General features: G+C 50.8%; 2 protein-coding genes across 7 annotated transcripts in view; both read right to left on the reverse strand.

The window, feature by feature from the left end:
• The window catches only part of DPP3 (dipeptidyl peptidase 3), a 36,958-nt gene extending 26,409 nt beyond the window's left edge, over positions 1-10,549 (reverse strand). Inside the window, exons 1-2 of one of the 4 annotated variants that reach the window (XM_036121509.2) lie at positions 10,426-10,549; positions 9,092-9,369 (exon numbers count right to left, since the gene is read on the reverse strand). In XM_036121509.2, the coding sequence (XP_035977402.2) occupies positions 9,092-9,369; positions 10,426-10,477 (330 nt within the window). In that variant the 5' untranslated portion in view covers positions 10,478-10,549. The other 3 variants (XM_036121510.2, XM_036121512.2, XM_036121511.2) reach the window with 3 other exon arrangements.
• A 3,455-nt stretch (positions 10,550-14,004) lies between these two features.
• PELI3 (pellino E3 ubiquitin protein ligase family member 3) lies at positions 14,005-22,782 on the reverse strand. 3 transcript variants are annotated; one of them, XM_036121516.2, is made up of 8 exons: positions 22,620-22,782; positions 21,327-21,476; positions 20,721-20,792; positions 18,556-18,685; positions 17,808-17,909; positions 16,824-17,018; positions 16,314-16,502; positions 14,005-15,009 (listed from the first exon to the last, which is right to left on the reverse strand). In XM_036121516.2, exons 2-8 carry the CDS (start codon positions 21,473-21,475, stop codon positions 14,440-14,442), a joined length of 1,407 nt encoding a protein of 468 aa, XP_035977409.1. In that variant the 5' UTR covers position 21,476; positions 22,620-22,782; the 3' UTR covers positions 14,005-14,439. The 3 variants fall into 3 exon arrangements, with proteins under 3 accessions (XP_035977409.1, XP_077913882.1, XP_035977410.1); XM_078057756.1 differs by lacking the exon at positions 20,721-20,792 and having other exon boundaries at positions 21,351-21,476; XM_036121517.2 differs by lacking the exon at positions 20,721-20,792 and having other exon boundaries at positions 22,620-22,781.
• Positions 22,783-23,136: the final 354 nt, after the last annotated feature.

Here is a 23,136-nt window from a genome sequence, read left to right on the forward strand (position 1 = left end):
CATATAGATGGAATCAAACGTATGTAGGCTTTTCAGATTGGCTTCTTTCACTTAGTAATATGCATTTGACTTCCCCCTGTCTTTTCATGGCTTGATAGCTCATTTCTTTCTAGCACTGAATAATATTCCATTGTCTGGGTGGATCACAATTTGTCAACTCAGCTAGTGAAGGACATCTTGGTTGCTCTCACTGTTGGCAGTTGTGAATAAAGCTGCTACAAACACCCATGTGCAGGCTTTTGTGTGGACATAAGTTTTTACCTCCTTTCGAATTTCACCTCAGTAAATAGCAAGAAGCATGATTGCTGGATCATATAGTAAGAGCAGACTTCTTTTGCAAGAAACTGCCGAACTACCTTCCACAGTGGCCGTATGAGTTTGCATTCCCAGCAGCAATGAACAAGAGTTCCTGTTTCTGCACATCGGCAACACCATTTGGTGTTGTCATGTTTTGGATTTCGGCAAAGCTAATGGCTGTGTAGTGGTTATCTCATTATTTTACTTATTTGCAATTCCCTAATGACATAGGACGTGGAACATCTCTTCACACGCTTACTTGCCATCTGCATTTCTTCTTGGGGAAAGTATCCGTTACAGTCTTTGGCCCATTTAATTGGGTTGCTTGTTTTCTTACTGTTGAGTTTTAAGAGTTCTTTATATATTCTGGCTAGGAGTCCTTTATCAAATATTATCTTTTGCAAATATTTTTTCCCAGTCTGTGGCTTGATTTTTTATTCTCTTGACAATGTCTTTCACAAAGCAGAACTTTTTAATTATATTGAAGCCCAGCTTATCAACTATTTCTTTACGGATCATACTTGGTGTTGTACCATAAAAAGTCATCTCCATACCCAAGGTCATCTAGATTTTCTATGTTATCTTCTGGGAGTTTTACAGTTTTGTATTTAACATTTAATTCTGTGATCCACTTTGAATTAACTTTTGTGAAAGATGTAAGGTCCATGTCTGGTCTAGATTCTCTTTCTTTCTTTTCTTTTTTTTGCATGTGGATGTCCAGTTGTTCCAGAACCATTTGCTGAAAAGACTATTTTTACTCCATTGTGTTGCTTTGCTCCTTTGTCAAAGATCAGTTGACTGTATTTATGGGGGTCTATTTCTGGGCTCTTTATTCTATTGCATTGATCTATTTGTCTGCCCTTTTGCCAACACCACACTATCTTGATTACTGTAGCTTTAGAGTAAGTCTTAAAGTTGAGTGGTGCTGATCCTCCAACTTGGTTCTTCTTCTTCACTCTTTCCCCAATATTGTGTTGAAAATAAAATAACTTGCTGGGATTTTTAATCACATTGCATTGAATCTATAGATAAAGGTGGGAAGAACTGACATCTTTTTTTTTTATTTAAGATTTTATTTATTTATTGGAGAGAGTGAGAGCACAAGCAGAGTGAGGGGAAGAGGGAGAAGCAGATTCCCCACTGAGCAGGGAGCCCAACATGGGGCTTGATCCCAGGACCCTGGGATCATGACCTGAGCCTAAGGCAGACGCTTAACCAACTGAGCCACCCAGGCGCCCCAAGAACTGACATCCTGACAATACAGAATCTTCCTATTCATGAACATGGACTATTTATTTAGTTCTTTGGTATCTTCCATCAGCTTTGTAGTTTTCCTCATTTAAGTTTTGTACATGTTTTGTTGTATTTTTATACTATATATTTCACTTTCTTGTGTGCTATTTAGAAATGGTATTATGGTTTTAATTTCAAATTCTTTTTTTTTATAATTTTTTTTTAAGATTTTATCTATTTATTTGACAGAGAGAGACACAGCGAGAGAGGGAACACAAGCAGGGGGAGTGGGAGAGGGAGAAGCAGGCTTCCCACGGAGCAGGGAGCCCGATGCGGGGCTCGATCCCAGGACCCTGGGATCATGACCTGAGCCAAAGGCAGATGCTTAATGACTGAGCCACCCAGGTGCCCCTTAATTTCAAATTCTTATGGTTCCTTTCCGGTATATTAAAAGCAACTGACTTTTGTATATATATATATATATTTAAAATTTTTCTTTATTTGTCAAAGGGGGTGAGAGAGCACAAGCAGGGAGAGAGGCAGGCAGAAGGAGAAGCAGGCTCCCTGCTGAGCAAGGAGCCCAATGTGGGACTCAATCCTAGGACCCTGGGATCATGACCTGAGCTGAAGGCAGACACTTAACTGGCTGAGCCACCCAGGCATCCCCTGACTTTTTCATATTAACTTTGTACCCTGCAACCTTGCTATAATCGCTTATGAGTCCCAGGAATTTTTTGGTCAGTTCTTTTGGATTTTGTACATAGATGGTCAATCGTATTTTCTGCGAACAAAGACAGTTTTATGTCTCCCTTCTTAATCTGCATACGTTTTATTTCCTGTTCTTGCCTTACTGCATTAGCTAGGACTTCTGGTACAATGCTGAAAAACAGTGGTGAGGGGACTTCCATGCCTTGTTCCTGATCTTAGTGGGAAAGCTTTGAGCTTTTCACCATTAAATATGATGTTAGCTGTAGGGCTTTTGTGGATAGGCTTTATCTTTATCAAGTTGAGGAAGCTCCCCTCTATTCCTAATTTACTTAGTTTTATCATGAATGGGTGCTGAATTTTATCAAATGCTTTTTCTGCATCTATTGATATGATCATGTGGTTTTCTTCTTTAGCTTGTTGATGTGACGAATTATTTATTTCCAAATGTTGAACCAGATTTGCACACCCAGGATAAATCCTACTTGGTCATTGGTTTTTTATACATTGTTGGATTTGATTTGCTAATGTTTTGCTGAGGATTTTTGCATCTATGTAAATGAGAAATAATGGTCTGTAGTTTTCTTTTCTTGTAATGCCTTAGTTTGGTTTTGGTATTAGGATAATGTTGGCCTCACAGAATTAATTAGGAAGGATTCCCTCTGTTCCTCTCTTTTTGAAAGAGATTATAGAGAACTGTATAATGTTGTCCTTAAATGTTTTGGTGTAATTCACCAGTGAACCCATGTGAGCCTGGTGTTTTCTGTTTGGGAAGATTATTAATTATCGATTCAATTTCCTTAAGGCCCATGGGATTTATAGTGATGTTTCATCTTTCATTTCTGATATTAATAGTTTATGATTTTTCTCTTATTCCCTTAGACTGGTCAGAGGCTTATGAATCGTTGTGGTCTGAATGTTTGTGTCCCCCATCCCAATTCATACATTGAACTCTAACCCCCAAAGTGATAGTATTAGAAGGTGGGGCCCTTGGGAGGTGGTTAGGTCATGAGGGCAAGAGCCCTCATCATTGGAATTAGTGCCCTTACAAGAGACACCAAAGAGCTAGTTCATCCATTCCACCATGATAGGACACAGTGAAGTCAGCAGTGTGCAAATCGGAAGAGGGCTTTCACCAAAACTTGACCGAGCTGGCACCCTGAACTTGGACTATCATATGAGAAATAAATTTCTGTTTATAAGCCCCTCAGTGGTATTTTGTTATAGCAGCCCCAAAAGACTAAGACATCAATTTTGCTGATCTTTTCAAAGAACCAGCTTTTGGTTTCATTAATTTTCCCTACTGATTTCCTGTTTTCAATTTTATTGATTTCTGCTCTAATTCTTTTTATTTCTTTTCTTCTGCTACTTTGGATTTAATTTGCTCTTCTTCTTTTTTTTTTTCCTAAGGTGGAAACAGACGATTGATTTTAGATCTTTCTTCTTTTCTAATATATGCTTCAATGCTATAAATTTTCCTCTAAGCATTGCTTTTGCTGCATCCCACAAATTTTGATAATTTGTTTTCATTTTAGTTCAATATATACATATATATATATGCATGGGGGTGGAGGAGGCAGAGGGAGAGGGAGAGGGAGTTTTAAGCAGATTCTGTGCCGAGCCCAGAGCCCAACACGGGGCTCAATCTCACAACCCTGAGATCCCGACCTGAGCCAAAACCAAGAGTTGGATGCTTAACTGATTGCGCCACTCAGGTGCCTGTAAAAAAATACATATATTTTTAAGTAGTCTCCACACTGGGCCATCAATGCGGGGCTTGAACTCACAACCCTAAGATCAAGACCTGAGTTGAGATCGAGTCAGCCGCTGGGGGTGCCTGGGATCGAGCCCCACATCAGGCTCCCTGCTCGGCGGAGAGCCTGCTTCTCCCTCTCCCTCTGCTGCTCCCCCTACTTGTGCTCACTCTCTCTCTCTGTCAAATAAATAAATAAATAAAATCTTAAAAAAAAAAAAACAAAAAAAGTCAGCCACTTCACTGACTGAGCCACTCAGGCGCCCCTTAGTTCAAAATATTTTTAAATTTCTCTTGAGATTTCTTCTTTGACCCACGGATTATTTAGAAGTGTGTTGTTTATTTTTTTTTTTTAAGATTTTATTTATTTATTTGACAGAGAGAGACACAGCGAGAGAGGGAACACAAGCAGGGGGAGTGGGAGAAGGAGAAGCAGGCTTCCTGCTGAGTAGGGAGCCCGATGTGGGGCTCGATCCCAAGACCCTGGGATCATGACCTGAGCCAAAGGCAGACACTTAACATCTGAGCCACCCAGGCACCCCTAGAAGTGTGTTGTTTAATCTCCAAGTATTTGAGGATTTTCCAGTTATCTTTCTGTTACTGGTATCTAATTTAATTCCATTTTGATCTGAGAGCAGACATTGTATTACTTCCATTCTTTTAAATTTGTTAAGGTGTGTTTTATAGATCTGAATGTGGTCTATCTCAGTGGATCGTCCACATAAGCTCGAGAATACATATTCTGCTGTTGTTGGATGAAGTAGACTATAGATGTCTTGATATCCAGCTGACTGATGGTGTTGTTGAGTTCAACTATGTCCTTACTGATTTTCTGCCTGCTAGATTTGTCTGATAGAAGGGTGTTAAAATCTTCAACTATAGTAGTGGATTCATCTATTTCTCCTTATAGTTGCATCAGTTTTTGTCCCGAATATTTTGATACTCTGTTAGACATACACATTAAAGACTGTTGTCTTCTTGGAGAACTGACCCTTTTATCATTATGTAATGCCCTCTTTATCCCTGATAACTCTCCAGGCTCTGAAGTTTGCAAAATTAATATACCTACTCCCACTTTCTTTTGATTAGTGTTGGCATGGTATATCTTTCTCTATCCATTTATATTTAAGTGGGCTTCTTGTAGACAAGATATATTTGTCTTGTTTTTTGATCCATTCTGACAATCTGTCTTTTATTTTTTATTTTTAAAATATTTTATTTATTTATTTGGCAGAGAGAGACACAGCGAGAGAGGGAACACAACCAGGGGGGAGTGGGAGAGGGAGAAGCAGGCTTCCCACTGAGCAGAGAGCCCGATGTGGGGCTTGATCCCAGGACCCTGGGATCACGACCCGAGCCGAAGGCAGACGCTTAACGACTGAGCCACCCAGGCACCCCAATCTCTGTCTTTTAACTGGTACATTTAGACCACTGTCATTCACAGTGATCACTGATATGGTTGGATTAGTATCTACCATATTTGTTACTGTTTTCTATTTGTTGTCCTTGTTCTTTGTTCCTATTTTTGTCTTCCATTCTTTTTCTGCCTTTTGTAGTTTTAACTGAGCCTTTTACATGAGTCCATTTCCTCTCTTTTCTTAGCTTATCAGTTATACTTTTTTACTTTTTAGTGTTGCCCTAGATTTTACAATATGCCTTTATAACTAATCCAAGTCCACTTTCATATAACACTATATTGCCCCATGGATAGCATGATACCTTATAATAACCTTATAATAACAAAGTAATTCTAATTCCTGTCTCCTCTCCCTTGCATCACTGCTGTCATTTATTTCACCTATATAAAAGCACACATAAGTTTTATATAGGTATAAATATGTAAATTACATATAATGTAGATAAACATAAGCATGCATAATCAAATACACTGTTCCTATTTTTTTTTTTTTTAAAGATTTTATTTATTTATTTGAGAGAGAGAGAATGAGAGACAGAGAGCATGAGAGGGAGGAGGGTCAGAGGGAGAAGCAGACTGCCTGCTGAGCAGGGAGCCCGATGCGGGACTCGATCCCAGGACTCCAGGATCATGACCTGAGCCGAAGGCAGTCGCTTAACCAACTGAGCCACCCAGGAGCCCATGTTCCTATTATTTTGAACAAATGGGTATCTCTTAGATTAAGAATAAAAAAAAAAGTACGTTTTTTTTTTTTACCTTCAGTTTTTCCTTCTCCAATGCACTCCCTTTCTTACGTAGATTTCAGTTTCAGACCTCTATCGTTTTTCTTTTCCCTGAAGAACTTTTGACCTTTCTTGCAAAGCAGGTCCACCGCAATACATGACCTCAATTTTTGTTTGTCTGACAAAATCTGTTTTTCCTTCACTTTTGAGGGATAATCTCACCAGGTACAGAATCCTAGGCTGGTAGCTTTTTGTATTAACACTTTAAATACTTCAATCTACTCTCTTCTTGCTTGTGTGGTTTCTAAGGAGTTGGATGCAATTCTTATCTTTGCTCCTCTAAAGGTAGGATCCATTTTTCCTCCAGCTTCTTCTTCTAGGACTTTTACTTTGATTTTCTGTAGTTTGAAAATATGTAGTTTTTTTGGCATTTAATATTCCACTTAGTGTTCGCTGAGCTTCATGGATCCATGGTTTATTATATGACATTAATTTGGGGAAATTCTCAATCATTATTGTTTCAGATATTTCTTTGTTTTCTCTTTCTTCCTCTTCTGGTATTCCCATTACATATTCGTTATACCTCCTGTGGTTGCCCTACAGTTCTTAGATACTCTGTTCTGTGTTTTTCAGTCTTTTCTCTCTGCTGGTCAGTTCTTAAGATTTCTATTGGGATATCCTCAAGCTCAGTGAGTCGTTCCTCAGCTGTGTCAAGTCTACTAACAGAGACTATTAGTAAGCCCAGCAAAGGTATTCTTCATTTCTGTGTCTTCTGACTTCTAGCGGTTTGGGTTCTTTCTTAGGATTTCCATCTCTCTGCCCATCTGTTCTTGCATGTTGTCTGCTTTATCCATTAGAGCCCTTAGCATATCAGCCACAGTTGTTTTAACTCCTGGTCTGGTAAGTCCAACATCCCTGCCATGTCGGAATCTGCTTCGGGTGCTTTCTCTGTCTCTTCGAACTGCATTTTTTGCCTTTAGTATGTTTTGTCATTTTTTCCTGATAGCCAGACATGATGCACTGGGTAAAAGGAACTGCTGTAAATAGGCCTTTAGTAATGCGATGGTAAGGTGTGGGAGCAGGAGAAGCATTCTCCAGTCCCACGATTAGGTCTCAGCAGTCTTTCAGTGAGCTTTTACCTCACTGAACTTTACATGTGCTTCTTAGTCCCGCGTCCCCACCCTCCCCCTTAGGTGGGACAGGATGACGAGAACTGTCTGGAATGGGATATTTTCCTCCACCCAGGTCAGTTAGGCTCTGATAAAACCCTAGCAGGCTAGGTTCTAGAGATATAGTTTCTCCTGAGAGCAAACTGTGAAGAACAGAAATGTTCTGGCATTTTTTCAAAAATGATTCCCTTTCCCCTCCCCCTGCCAGAAGCACAAGGGGCTTTTTCTCTGAAATTCATTGTGAGGACCAAGATCCTGGAGGTAAAATTCCCCAAATTCCCAAAAGTGTGGAGGCCCCTCCTCTGCGTGGGTCCTCCTGGAGTTTTTAACTCTCAGAGCTGTCCACACTGAGCCTCCAGTGATTTGTCAATCACAGTTCAGGTTTTCCGACTCCAGCACCGGCTCTGGGGGAGGCTTCTGTTCGTGAATTTTTACGCTGGTGAGTTGTGATTCTCTGTACCCACCTGTCTGTCTCTCCAATTTGGGGGCAGCAGTTAGCCCTGTGCCCTCACTTCTCTTAAGGACGTAAGAAACGTTATTGATTTTACCAGTTAGTTCCACATTTTACTTGCTAGGACAGACTGGTGACTTATAAGCTACTTACATGCTGGACTAGAAACCGGAAGTCATGATTTTTATTTTCACTTAAGCCAATTTGAGGTGGATTTCTGCTATTTGCAAGCACAAGTATCCCACTGAGAACAGTAATACTTAGCTTGCACTTTCCTCAGCCATTAACTCTTTTAATGAGTAAGTCAAGGTCTAGAAATGGGATGTGATTACTAAGTTAAAGAAAGGGAGAAGAAACAGCCTGTGCCTCAGCTCAGAGATAAGCAATCCAATCCCTTTATTTTACATGTAGAAACACAGCCCATTTTCTCATACATTCTTGGTGAAACTTTTGTAAAGATGGTTTAACAACATCAATCACTTGTAAACGTACAGAGCCTTTGATCCAGCAATGCTGCTTCTAGAAATAGATCCTACTCACACAGGGGCACAAGTATGCTCACTGTGGCACTATTTCTAGGAAGAATCAAGAACAATCCAAATGTCCAACAATAAGGAAAAGATTAAATTGATTATGGTATACACTGCAGTGGAGTGCTTCACGGTCAACAAAAAGGATGAACTGGATTTATATGTACCCCATGGAAGTTCTCCAAGACATGGTGTTCAATTAAAAAAAAAAAAAGAAAAGAAAAAAGCAGAACTCCTAAGAACATGGAGAGCATGATCTCATTTACATAAAAGACAAAATGAGGAACCAGTGCACGTGTGCATGTACATGTGTAGGAATGCAATACACAGACAGAGGACTCAAAAGGCTGTACACCCCACCATCCAACGGGTGACATTCGTGTTTCATTTTGTGCCTTTCTGCATTGCGGCAATGCACTACAAATACATCTAAGCATTACTTGGCCAACAGACCCACAAACAAACAAAAGCCAGGGGACAGGCAGGGACCCACAACATGCCAGAGAAAGATCTGGTTCGGATCTCAGACCTCCTGATTCCTAGCCTGGACTCACTCCTCTACCATCTCTGAGTGTCCATAGCTGTTTCCTTTACTCACAGCAGCCACTATTTATCTTGGAGTCAGGTCACTGCAACCCTAGGAGGTACAGATCCTCACGCACATTTTCTAGATGAGAAGACTGAGGCTCCAGGAGAGGTTCCTGTATTTGTAGCCCTTGGTCTAATCTACAGAGAAAGACCTTTGTACCTCTGCTTGTGGTCCCTCATACCCAGAAGCCACTCAGGAAATGCCGGATGACCTAAAAGAACTGACCTGATACTCCTCCTCGGTAAGGCCCTCAGCCAGGGCATGCTGGCGCAGCTGGTCGGGGTCCTGGGCGCGGAAGAGGCGGCTGAGCAGCGCATAGATGTAGGGGGCCTCAGGGGAGGTCTGCAACAGCACAGCGAGGCCTCCATACCAGGCGGCCCGTGACAGATGGTGGGCATAGAGGCGCTCTGTGGGTGACAGCAGGCGGAAGGCCTCCCGGCAGTCCAGGCTAAACACACCGATGTCATTGGGCAGGATGTACTGGGCGTCCGCCATGGGCCCTGCTGAGAACCATCACCATCATCACAGCTATCATTTACCACACACCAACTACACACCTAGCTAAGCACTCTCATGGTCTCATTTAATCCTCCCCCAAACCCATTCACAGATACGCTAACTGAGGCTCAGAGGTTAGGTGACTCATGCGAAGATATTACAAAATACACTGGTGGGTCATATTTGGCCTGCGGCCCCTCAACCTTAAAGATTGAATTCAACTACCTAGTATTACAGATAGGGAAACTGAGTCCCAGAGAGGCTAGGAGCTTTGCCTACTAACACAAGGGAGAGGTCAGAAGCAGAGACCTGCATCTCTAGACTCCCAGCCCAGGCCCTTCAGGCTCCCCTTCTCCTTCTCTGACTTCCTAGCCTCCTCTTGAGAATTCTCCTGTAAGTTCTTCAATTCCACTCACCACTGTGTTCACAAGGATAGAGTTCCAGGCTACCAGCTGGAAGACCCAGGTTCCAAACCTGGTTCAACCCTAGACTCCTAAAACCAAGTCAGTTGTTTCACTTTTCTGTGCCTCAGTTTCCACCTCTGTAAAGTGGGGGTGATAATAAGGCCAACCTCACCAGGAGGGCGCGCAATCCGTCTCACTCTCATCCTTCTAAATGCCTTTTCTTTGGCCCTCCCTCCTCCCACCGTCTCCCTGTGCTTCGCCAGGGGAGCTCCAGAGCCACATTAGTTCGGAGCTGGAAGAAAACTCATTTTACAGACAGAGAGACTGAGGCTTAGAGAGGCCACGAAACTTACCGAAGTCTCACAGTTCCGCTGGGACCCGGGATCTCCCAACCCAGCGCATTTTCCACACCGCCCTCCCTTAACCCGAATGAGTGTCCAGCCTCCCCCACCACTCCGGATGCTCCGCCCCAGTAGCACAACCCTCGGGGTTAACTCTTTGCTGCCCGGGAGGGTTCCTCGGCCTCGGGGCCGCGATGAATGTGGAAGGGGTACTGGATGAAAGGCAGAAAGAGAATAATCTTGCGTTCGGTCCAGACTCGCCCTGTCCCCCGAGGATGACGCATTGTGACCCCGAAACCCGGGCGCCGCTCCTCACCTGCAGCAGCTGCTCTCATCGCAAACTCACTTCCTGCTTCCGGCTCCCCCATTCATTGGGGCTCCACGAACTCCGCCCCCCGCGGCCAATTGCCGGGCTTCGGGGCCCGGATGGGCGTGAGCTCCAGCCAATAGGCGCACCACGGCGCGCTCCGCCGGCCCGCGGCTCCCCGCTCCCCGGCCCTACTGGGCCGCCGGCGGGACGGCCCCTGCGGCCTTAGCCTTTGTCCGCGAGGGTGCAGGCTCGGCGGCCGGGAAACTGAGTGGCCGGCCTGGGCGCGGCCCAGTCCCGGCAGACCGGGCTGACAGGGTCCCTTCGAGTCCGTGCGGGGCGGCATGGGTGTCAAGTACGGACCGGCAGGGACTTCCCCACAGAGCCCCAGCGCCGCTCTCCTTTGGGTCCCCGGACCTCAGTTTTGCAGGTACCTGCGCTCTGGAAGTGATGTGACTCCCTCTCCCTCACTGGATTCGAGGGTTAGGGGTGGAGACTCTTAGGACACTGCGAACCTACAAGGCCAGCTGCCGGGCCTGAGCTGAGGCGATCACCCCCGTGCGGGGACAAGTACTTCACTGCACCGCCATCGATTCGCGGGGGCTTGGAAGGCAGCCGCTAAACATCTCTGAGCCTCAGTTTCCTCAGCACAAAGGGGCGAGGGGCCTGGAGTTGGTTGGTGCTTGCCCGATGCCTGATGGAAGGGAGAGCTGCCTGTGACCCCAAAAGGCTGCCCAGGACAGAGCTGGGCCTGAGGTCCACCTTTGCACGTCTGGATGGACTCACAAGAGGACGACCTGGGTTGGGCATGGCATGTCCAAGTGCTGGCACCAGGCCCGGGCTCAGTGGGGAGCATTGAGAGGGGCCTGGGTCAGCGTGGGCAGAGGCAGGCCATCTAAGGTCCAATCAGGCCCCCATCATCTACTGGCTGTGTGGCCTTAGGTGGGACACTTTACCTCTCTGAGTCTTCCTCAGCCAGAAAACCCAGCTAACAATTGACTCCACTCCGAAGGATGCTGTAGCCCTGAGTGAACTGATGACTGGGCAGTCTGCTCCCTAGTGTTATGCCCAGAGGGGCTGGAGAAAGGGAATACCTGAAATCCACACACTCTCCTTGCCCTACCTTTGCCACACCTGTGTCTGGGCTCACAGCAGCATCTGCCCACCATTGATGCCAGTTTCTCATTTATGAAAGTGCCCAAAGGCCTGCTTGACACAACAGTGCTGCTGTTGGCTCCAGTGACCATTATCATCACAGGGAGGAGCTCAAGCTCAATAAATTCTCTGTGTCCTTAGGAAAGTCCCACCTCTTCTTCCTATGCTTCAATTTTTATTGTCTTTAAAATGGGTATACTCCCCTGACTTGGGTGAATTTGAGATGGGCACCAGCAAAGGAGGTAGTGCTCTCTAGCCACCAATGGGCAGCTCAGGCTAGTAAAAGATCCCAGTATTCCTGGCATTCTCAAACAAGCAGCGTTTTTATGTTCACAGTTAATACACGAGGTCCTGTGTTAACAGCTTGACATGGAGGATATTTCATTCTTGTAACAACCCTGATAGGATATCATCATTTTACCCATTGTAGGAGATGGGGAAACTGAGGCTAATAGGTTCATTGACTTCCCTAGGACACCCAGGCTATCCTCAGGTGTCCCTGAACCGGGATCTAGCCTTCCTGAGAACTTCCACCACACTGTCCCCTCCACTGGCCCCAGTGCACACACGCATATAATCATACGAAGTCTACTCACTGGAGTCACGACCATCCCTAGGCTTGGTTCTTCCCTATGGCAATGCAGGAAGGGAAGGTGAGGAAGTGACATTAAATACCTACTGTATTACAGGGCTCTCAGTACATTCACAGCCATCTGGTGATATAAGAATTGCTATTCCATTTAACAGGTGAGGAGACTGAGGCTCCAAGAGCTGGAAAGGGGCAGAGGTGGGCCAAGATCAGGGCTGTCTTACCCTCCACCACTACCTCCAAGTTCTCCCTGGGGTGGTACCATGCTCTTTGCTTGTCTCTCCTCCTTCCTCTCCTTGCTGGAAACAGAAGCGGAACATCCCCTACCTGGCTCCCAACAGGGTCAGAAGAGAGAACTGGATTCCCAGTGGTATGTGCGTGTGTGTGTGTAGGGGTTGCAGTATTCTCACATCTGCCTGATCAGGCAGCCCCATCTTGGCTCCCCCACTGTGGCATGTGATGCTCCGGGAGCCGGAATCTCATCACATCCCCTTTTCACCACCCACAGGAGCCCTCTGTCCTATCGAGAGCCCTGGGTCTGGTCTCTGTGGCCCCCACCACCTGTGTGAGCTGCAGCAGGCCCTCCCCTTGGAATCTATACTCCCTAAGGCTCTAGCGGCTGTCTTCAACTGAGGATATGCCCAGGTCAGGCCTGTACTTAGAAGCCTCATTTTCAGAAATTTTTTATACTCCAGAACCTCCATCTGCCGGTCTCCCTAGCTTGCTCCCCCCCCCAGAAATTGTCTGAAAGCAACCCCAGCAGCACACTGAGCCTGCCTTGGCTCTCAGGGAGAGGTGCCACTTAGCCAAGATGAGTAAGGGTCCAGTTCGGACTTGGTCTCCATGGCAACTGAGGGCCACCAGGCCTCAGCCCAATGTCCTCACACCCCATGTCTCTTTTCTGCTGCTCCAGACCGGGCCCCTTGGTCGGTCAAGGTGTTCCCTGCCACATGTTTGCACATGCAGTTCCGGTGACCTGAGCTGCCCTCCCCATTCTCCCACCCCCGTCCAAGGAAAGCAGCACGGTGTGATGGAGGAGGCCAGGCTGAGGCCTGGCAGGCAGTCGCGGGTTTGAATCCCGGCTTGGCCACTTTCTAGCTGTGTGACTTGGCGCATGTGCCTTAATCTCCCCGTAAACAGAAATGGTAACACCTCCCCCTCCCCGGGGTTACTGTGAGGATAAACAGCAAAGCCTCCTGGTTCGTGCTCCATTAACGTAGTTATGAGCAGAAGTAGCACCGCGCAGGGCATGGTGGGCACTTGGTAATAGTAGCCCTTCCGTCACAGCCAGCACTCTGGGAGCGCAAGTCCTCTCTCCTCCCTCTGCTCCTGACTGTCCACAAGCGAGGTTCCAAAGCCTCCATCCAGCATCTTCCCCGTCAGCGTCAGCGCAGCCCGTAACCTCTTGCTCCAGCCTTCTTTCTGCCCCCACTACTGCCTCTGCTCCAGCAGCTCAACCCCTCACTCAGGTCCCTGCTTCCTCACACCTGAGCCTGTACTCAGCCTCCCCCCTGCCCAGAGCACCAACCCCTTCGGTGGGGAGTTCCCACGCAAGCCCCCCTCACTCTCCCGCCCGCTTGGGAGACCTGCTCCACAGCCCTTGATGACTCTCTACTGCTGGGACACAGGAAACTGTGTTGTCGTCCGGCAATTTGGTCTGTCGTCCGCTAGACTGTGAATTCCACCGGGCAGGGAACCAAGTCTGATCGTCTCTGTGTTTCCAGAGCCCACTTGGCACGGAGTCCAGCCCATAGTGGGTATCAGCAGATGCCGGCCCCAGCCTGCTGCCCACCCGTCACTCATGCGGGGGCTGGCGGCACTGCACGCATGCTGGACACGTGGGATTTGTGAGGGCAGCTGAGCAGCAAGGTTTATAGAGGAACCCAGGGCAGCAGCAGGGTGAATATCTGGAGCTGGGTCGGCAGGCTCAGGGCATAGCCAGCCTAAGCTGGGGATCAGGGACCCATGGCCCCTTCACTCCCCCAGGGACACAGTGTAGGCGGCATGATGTGGGACACCCCAGGAAGGGCCAGGGCATAGGGGTGGGCTTCCCTCCATCAGCCCAGGACAGAGCTGGTGCTGAGGGCCCCGTCATTCTGACTGGGGTAGGGGTTTCAGGGACCAGAGTTAAGAGGGGAGGAGCACAGCCCATCCAACACGTCCATCTGGTGTGGCTATGCACCAGCGGGTAGAGTCCCACATGCAGAGCTCCCTCTGGGCTGCAGGAGGTGGGGGACCTAGGTGGGCAGGTGGGCATGGCAGCCGGGGCCTGGGGGAGCCTAGTCCAGCGGTCCCTGGAAAATGAGGCGGACGCAGCCATGCTCGCCAGTGAGCCAGGCCCCACAAAAGGGGCAGGCAGCATGGAAAGCGTGGGTGCCATGGGGCAGTGGTGTCTGGGCCCAGTAGCGGGCAGTCTTCTCGGAACAGACGTGGCCGCAGGGTGCAAAGGCATGGCTGGGTGGCCCAGGGTCCAGACAGAGGCCGGCCTCCTGGCCAAGCCACAGGGGGACATAGGGCCCCACGAGGCGACAGAGAGGACACTCTCGCTCCTGGGGGCCCCGCTCTCTCCTGCAGCCCCAGCCGTGGTAGCCGTGGACGTGGCCACACCGGACGTAGACCCAGGGTTGCTGCTTGTCGGGTGCCGTGCGGCCCCGGGCCGGACTGGGGAAGGCCAGGGTGCTGAGGCCCACAGGGCACTGGGGCCGGGCCGCGTTCGCCTCCTGCCGCTGGGCCTCCAGCTGCTTCAGTGTGGGTGCCCTCAGCAGCCCCGCTGGTGTGCGCCACAGCAGAGTGGCCCCACACAGGTCAATGAGGGAGCCGTCCTGCAGCACATTGGACTCGTTTTCCACCTGCCAGAGACAGCAGAAGGGCCTTACTGCTCAAGAGGGCACCAAACCCCTGGCCGTCAGGCAGCCATCACCCCAGCCAAGCCACCTGTCCATCCCACCAAACCTCCCTGGACAGAACACCCCGGACAGGGGGCTAGGGCAGAGGAGAGGGGAGGCCTGGGGCAGAGGAGGGGTGAGGACGGAGGCAGAGGAGCCAGGAGGGCTGAGAAGCCACGTGGGAGGGCAAGTCAATGCTCCCAGGCATGCGCTGTCCCTCACAGTGGGACGTGGGCCTTGATCACTTCATCTGTCAAATCAGGAGATCTGGACCAAAATGAGACCCAGGCTCTCCTCTGAGGGCACAGTGGGAAACTCTTCTATCTGAAACACGGGGGACTCGGCCCACGGCAGCTGTCCTCATGGCTGTGGTTAAAAGCAAGGACTCTAGAGCTAGCCGGCCTGGGTGTGAATTCTGGCTTCACTGCTGACTAACTCTGCATCCCTGGTCGAGTAACTCAACCTCTCTGGGTCTTAATTCCCTTATCCTCAGGATGGATGCTACTTCCCATGCTTTCCGTTATCTCAAGTGGTTCTCACGAATCAACCATTGCAAACGCTTGGAACGGAACCTGGAACATAGTAGGTACTCCACAAGTGAATGCTAGTGAAATTCACAGGCACAGTTTTTAAAAATAACGTTTCCCCAACTCTCCCGGTAGAATCGATGCTCTGGAGAGAGAAGCCGTGCTCTTCCCTGAGATTTCGCCTCCACTGGCCCCATGTGCTCATACGCTGGAAGGGCTCTGCATGGCCCATTTGAGCAGCCTGGCCACATGACCTTGGGCTGGCCCCGACGTCTCTCTAGGACTCTCTCCTGGCTCCGAACCTTGGTTCTCTGATCTGTGCCACCGTCACCTGTCAGAACTCCTCCAAGGGCCCTTCCCCGCTAGGCGAGGATAATAAGGCTAAATCCGTCTGAACGTGAGAGACATGTTACAGACTGTCAACACTTTAGGCTATAAACTGCTCACACATGGGCCAAGTGTCATCCTCGTAAGAGGCTGTGATTTTTTCAGCTGCCGGCATCCCTAAAGTCACTTGGTACCGCAGTGTTTATGTCTGCTCTACCACACGCCACCCCACGGACCTCCAGCAGTATGTGGGCTATGTTTTGGGGACCGTGGTCTGGCCCTCTCTGTGGGGCAAGTGGTGCATGGCCCCCAGACGGAGCCTGCTGGGGCTCCCTTGTATCGGAGGGCAGGAGATCAGGGGGAAGGGCCCGGGAGGGATGAGGGGAGGGGGTGGGCATGGAGCAGGCCACCTACCAGCTTCCCTCGCTGCTGTGCGGAGCGGCTGTCCCTCAGAGAGTACACGTTCCCACAGACCGATATCTCCCTCCAGACACCCGGGGCCGAGTCCTCAGAGAAGCCACCCGCTGGGTGCATCACCAGGACCCCATTGGTGGTTAAGCCGTCCATCAGACCGTCAGGGGTCCGCCACTTGGCCGCCCGCTCCTGGGACCACATGTGGGATCAGATCATATCTCCGAGTGGCCCCCGGCAGGCTGTGAGCCAGGGATGCTGCCCCTTTACCCTCATGGTCAGAGGTGGCCCAGAGAGGACTAGAATGGACGCTGCATGGCCACGGGCATCACCTGAACTCTAGGAGCCTCACGGTGCTCATTTTTTAAGTGGCATCACTAATGCCAGCCCAGGTCATGGTTAGGATGACTGCCGGGCTGGTCCATCCCCCCAGGGCGCTGCCCCTCCCTCCCCTACCCCTCTGCTCACTCTCAGATGAGGTGCCAGTCCCTGTCTGGGGGTGGGCTCACTCACTCCAAGGAAGATGTTGCTGGAGGCATCGAAACCAGCGGCATAGATGCGGGCAGTATAGGGTGGCCGGCGGTCACAGAGGATGCGGCAGGCATAGCGGGAGATGGTGCTCTGGGCTGAGGGGCCCTCGGCAGCCCCTCCTCCAGGGGATGTGTCTGTTACCACAAAGTCGATCATGTTCTCCGTGGAGCGGCCAATCTGTGAGGAAGGGGAGAGCAAGCACAGGGGTGCCATGTGTGCAGGTCAATCCCACGGGCTTCCCAACCCTCCCACCGGGTTCCCAGCAGCTGCTCTGCTTGTAGGGTCACCAAACAATGAGGAGGAGCCCTCTGGGCTCTCAGCTGGAGTCGCCAAATCCAGTCACTGGGGTCTGGGGTCTTCTCTGTCTCCCCCACTCAATAAAAATGAGTTGATTTATTTGATAGACCAGTGAAAAGGTGACACCCAGTCTGGGAGTGCCCAAACATTAGCAGCAAATAGCAAATTTTTTGTATGTACTAGCTACCATGCCAAGCACTTCATGTACAATACCTCCGCTAATCTACCCGATAATTCCATGGAGTGGGTACGTTATTGGCCCCACTGTACAGATGAGGAAACTGAGGCCCAGAGCGAGTACGTTAAGTGACTCTTGCCCAAAGTCACCTAGCTGGTAGGTGATGGAGCTGGGATCTGACCCAGGCAGTATGACTCTCACGCCACACTCTGAACCCCTAAGCTGCATGACCTCCCGTGGCCTGGGTGTCGGGTCCTGGGTTTTAAATTTTGATGTAGCCACTGATTTGCTGTGTGACTCCAGGAAGTCAACAGCCCTCCTTGGACATCCCACTTCTTCATCTGGAGTGTAGTCGATTACACTGAGTGCCCCCAAAGCAACTTCACCACGGCCTTCAGTCTTCCAGGTTCACCCTGGAATGCCCGCAGAGCTGCACGTCGAGGCCTGGTGGCCCAGTGGCCAAGAGGCGCACAGAGGGGCCTGAGCCATACCTGGAACATGTCCGTGTCGCTGTCATGTGTGTACTCGACGATGACCGAGTGGCTCCGGGACAGCGTGTACGAGATGCTGTGCTGGCCGCGGTTACTCAGTGCCTGGTGGGGAGAAAGGAGAAGTCACTTCCCAGGGCATGTGGCCAGGAGGAGTGTGAGCCTCGGAGCCAGAGGCTGGAACCCAAAGCCCACTGGCCAAGGCCAGCGAAGGCGCAGCTCTACCCTTGCCGAGGATGTACTGGGCAGCTGGCACTATACGCAGGTTACCTTATTTGACCCCTATAGCCACCCCAAGAAGGAGACATCATTATCATGCCCATTTTACAGTGGAGGGAACCGCAGCTCAGAGGGGAGAAGAAACTGGCCTAAAGACACACAGCTGGACACGGGAGAGCCTGTATCTCAACCCAAGTCCTCTGAAGCCAAAGGCTTTTCCTTTGTCATTGCTGTGTGATTGTCACGTCCCTTCTCTGAGCTGTGGCTGCCTCGAAATGATGCTGATCATTTTCATGCAGTGGCTGGGGTCTGGTCATCATAGAAACATTCTGCAAACTGTAACGCATAGTACATTACAAAGGATCTCCCCTCGGCACCATTTCTCTGGTAGCCCAAGGCAGCGAGTGAGGACATGGTGGGCTCCCCTATTCTGGTGGGGCCGTGGGTGGGTAGGACCGGGAAGGCCAAAGACCTGGGACTTGGGTGGGGAGCGCAGGACCTCTGTCCAGGTCCACTGGGACAAGCTGCTTGCCTTGGATACGAGCGGTGTGGAGATGTGGTGCATGACGTCGGGCTTCACGCCGTTGGCGTGGGGCCGGCGGCTCAGCGCCAGGCGGCTTCTCCGGCGACCCTTGTCCCCACTTGCCAGACACCCATTGTAGCTGTGGATGTAGGGGTTTAAAAAGAAAGGGTTGCAGGGAGAAAGAGAGAGAGAGATAGAGAAGGTGAGCCCCTGAGAGATTTGGAGGAACTGCCAACTTCTGGGCAGAGTCTCCCTTCATAAATAAGCCCTACAACCACCTGAAACTAGGAGACCCTACGTTATCAAATCAGTGCGCTTGGGGAGTAGGGTGAGGGGCAGAATATCTTAAAAGGCCTTTCATTCAATTATCCAGGTTTCCTGGACACCTGACTGGTCAGCTGCTGGGCCCTGGGGTGCCACAGAGCGCACATCGCAGGTCAGTTCTGTCCCCTCGCTGGCAGAGAAGAGAAGGGGTGTCCTGAGTTTTTCAAGGAAGCTGGGCACCAACTACACCACAGGCCCAGAGGCAGGAGAAAGGAATGCTCAGATCAGGTTTCTGAGAGGGCTAACCCATTTACTAGGCCTTGAAGAACTGGAAAGGATTCACCTTTACAGCAAACTGTCATTTACGACACCACAAGTACGACTGGAAACCAGAATGAAAGAAAAAACAGACCCACAATGCCACCACCTCCATATATCCATACATGTCAAATTTCTACCTTCCTTCCAGCTTTTATCCGGAGGGACTGACTGTGGAAGGCAAAGATGGGGTGAGTCACAGCCTTGATCACTGCCATGTAGTGGAGCCTCCCGTGTTCCTGGTGCTTCACGTTATTAATTACTAATGGAATCCATGCAATGTCCTGCCAGGCAAGTATCTTTCTTCCCATTTTACAGATGAGGAAAATTGAGGCTCAGGGAGGTAAAATGACCTGCCCGAGGTCCCAGGCTAGTAAGTGAAAAAGTCAGAGATTTGAACTCGGGTCTGTCTGACTCCGGCCTCTCTTGCAGAAGCCCTTCCAGAGGGAAGGCTCACCCCAAGCAAAGGGCCTGAGGCTGGCAGGGTTTGGTGAGATCAGGGAGTGGTGACTTGGGTGTGAGCTTAAGTAGAGGCAGATGAAGCTGGCGGAAGGGCCCTGAACACCAAGCTTAGGAGTCTGGACTTTATTCTGCGAGACTAGGGAGCCACGGAAGGTTCTGGAGCAGGGAGTAGCAGGATGAAGAGCTGCTAAATACACACAAAGACCACTTGAATCAGAGTTTTCTCTTGAGCTTGTTAAAATGTAGATTCCCTGGCTCCACCCATGGAGATTCAGATTCTGTAGGTTGGGGATGGGACTATCAGTGGGGCTTTTCAATATGCTCTCTGGGTGGCTCTATAGCCAGTGTGGGGCTTCACTGCTCTACTGAGAAAAAACAGCTGCCAAGAGGGCCTCTACCCTTAGGTCTGCACTCTCCTTCATCGGTGGCCTCGCCCTCAGCTGGAAAATCTGCCCTTCCTTTGGGACACCAAGCAGCTGTTTTTCTCCTGCGAGCAGCCCTGAGAGGGGCAAAATCACTTTTGGCCTCAGAAGTTCTTCCCACTTATGGGGTGTGGGGCAGTTCTGGACACAGGCTCGGGGCTCAGATGGGCCTGGCTTAAATCCTGGCTCTTCCACTTATCACATGACCTCTGTAAAATGGTGCTAATTAATCAGGACCTACCTCGCAGGTTCATTGTGAGAACTAAATGAGATAAAGCATTTAAAAATGCTTGGCACAGGGTTTGACATATATAGCAAGCCGTTGATAAATGTTAACTTATTAGGAAAAAGCACATGGTATATACATGTCAGCAAACAGTGGCCATTATTATTTCTAAATAATCATAATGATAGCATAGCTTATCAAATATCTTCTGGGCAGATGGCAGAGAGAGAGGCCAAAAGGAGGTGTGGATGGGGGAATAAGAAGAGGGATCTGTGCCTGGGGGCAGTGCTACTGGGTGATGCAAGGATCCTGGTCAGGCGGAGACCAGGAAGGGGTGAGGTCTAGCCACCAACTCACATCGCTTCCCCTCTCCTGGCCTCAGGTTTCTCATCTGTAGCATGAGGGTCAGCTGCGGCTTAGTCAAAGTGCACTAGACCTAGAGTAAGAAAGACCTAGGTCCAAATCCCAGCCCTGCCACTTACCAGCTGTGTGCCCTTGGACCAGTCACTTCCCCTCTCTGAGCCTCGGTTTCCTCACCTCCTTCCTCACAGCATCTTTGTGAAGATTGAAATGAAATAATGTCCGTGAAAGGGCTTGGCACAAGCCTGCCTCCCAGAACACTGGATATGTGCCAGGCACCGTCCTACGTGCTTTACAGAAATCACCTCATTCATTCCTCTGACAACCCTCTGAGGTATTATTATCGTCCCTATTTGTAAGATGGGAAAATGGAGGCACAGGGAAGTTAAGCAACTTGCAGAGGCAGGATTTGAACCAAGCATTTTTGCTGGAGAACCAGAGTTCTTCACCCCAGACTACATACGCTAGGTGCTTTATGAAAGGCAGATGGTGCTACTTCTTTTCTGATCAGAAACTTAGGTGGGCAGTTAGAGTTTTCTCAGCAATTTATAAAAAATGGGAAAATAAAATAACAGGAATTGAGGTGGGTTTGGTCAATTCTGTCTCTCAGTTGGGAAGGTGAGAAGGGACAAACAGCAGAAGGTCATATGTGGGGAGAGCTGGGGCCCTTGGTCTGGTTGCCCTGGGGGTGCCTGGTGCCCTGCCCCACCTGGACCAGGGTCGCTCACCCCAGGACTATGAGTTCGCCATACTTGATGGGCTCCTCGCCTGGCTGTGCATCTTCACCAGAAGAGAGGACACAAGAGCCCTGGCTCCCTGGATGCCGGAGATCTGAGGTTCGGGGAGACCCCACTTCAGGGTTTCCTTCTAGCACCATTCTGGGCAGAGTGGGAGAGGAGAAAAAGAATTTTGCAACCTCCCATCCCAACCCCCTCAACGCCAGCTCAGGCCTGCTGCAGGGCCACCTAGGCTAAGGCCAAAGTGACCTTTCACCACCTCTGTTGCTATGGCAACTGCTCCACCTCTGCCTCCTTTAAACTGTCCCGGGGTTGCTGGGATACCAGGGAAGGGAAATGGGTGGGATGGAACCAAGAGGAGAGGGCCCCACATTCAGAGGGTCAGGATGTTTGGTGGGGCCAGCCGGTGGACCAACATGGGGTGGCCAGAGGCTTCTTTCTGGCCAGGACGCCAGTCTGGGATCTGCTTGGAAGAGGGACACCTCAAGAGTTAGAGAGGACCCTTATTCCTCATCTTAGACTCAGCTCCTGGATTTGGCTCTTGGGCCCAGTGCCTCTGAGTAACCCTTCTGTCGGGTTTTGGGCATCTATCTATCCATCTTAATCATTCAGCCCCTTTGCAGGTCTAGGCCTCTGTCTGTCTGTCTTTTTTCTCAATGACTCTCTGTCCTCCTGGGCTGTCCTTTTCACCGTCTCTCTTCCCACCCTCCTCCCCATCTCCGTCTGTCTGGCCACATTCCTCTCCCCATCCATCTGCCTCAGTCTCCCCACCTTGGCCTCACCCGGCGGGCAGGCCTCTGGACCCCTCCCGGGTGCGCGCCCACTCCCTCCCCCAGGTGTCTGTCTGCAGTCCCAGGGCCGCCCGGGTCTCTGGAGGCCTGTGGGGGCGGCGCTCCCCCCTCCGGCTGGGGCTGCAGCAGAGCCCGTCTCCGCAGGAAGCCTGTTTGGAAAACATCCCCGCGCAGGAGGGACTGCGCTGGGGCAGGCCCGCGCCCCGCGCCCGGGGCAGGCACAATGACGGCCCAGCGCATACGCAGATACACACCCGGCGGCCCCTCGCCACAAACACGCGCGCGCACGCACACAGTCCCGCACACCCCGAGCCCCGCGGGCAGTGCCCAGACGGGCGCCGAGCCCACCCGGGACCCGAGAGCGCGCAAACAGCCCCCCACGCCCGCCCTGGGACCCACTCCCCCTGCCACCCCCAGACACGCAAACACGCCCCCCGCGCCCGCCGGGGCCCGCCCGGCGCAGCCCCCGCCCCCTCCGCCCCGGCGGTCTCACCTGGCCGCGCTCCCGGTCCCTCTCGGCGCCGCTCCCTTCGCGCCTCGCCCCTGCTCGGCCCCGGGGCCGCTGCGGCGGGATGGGCCCGGCCCGCGGCGGCTCCGCGCTGCCTCGTCACGGGGACACCCGGGGCCGGGAGAGGGGGCGAACGCGAACCGCCACACTCCGCCCCCTGTCCCGATGCCCCGCCCCGTTGGGACCGCCCCCCGGAGCCCCGCCCCACCCGAGACTCCGCCCCTTGCGGCGAGGCTTAACTTTAGTCAACAGAGCCCGGCCCCTCTGGGGAGACCACGCCCCCTCCCTCACCCCGCCCCAGACTCTGGGAAGCTCCGCCCACCACTCTGTCTCAGGAACTCCCTAGCCAGTCTTCGCTGGTTCGGGGACTCTCCGGTATCTTTGAGCCTCATCCCCCGGTTCAGGCTCCCAGACCCAGCCCTCATTTCTGGGGACTTCCGGGTTCTCCCAGAGACAGGGGCGCCCCCTCTCTCATTGCAAGCCGGAGCCTTCGCACTGGGCG

Source organism: Halichoerus grypus, chromosome 11, assembly GCF_964656455.1.
Source record: "Halichoerus grypus chromosome 11, mHalGry1.hap1.1, whole genome shotgun sequence".
Taxonomy (NCBI): Eukaryota; Metazoa; Chordata; class Mammalia; order Carnivora; family Phocidae; genus Halichoerus; species Halichoerus grypus.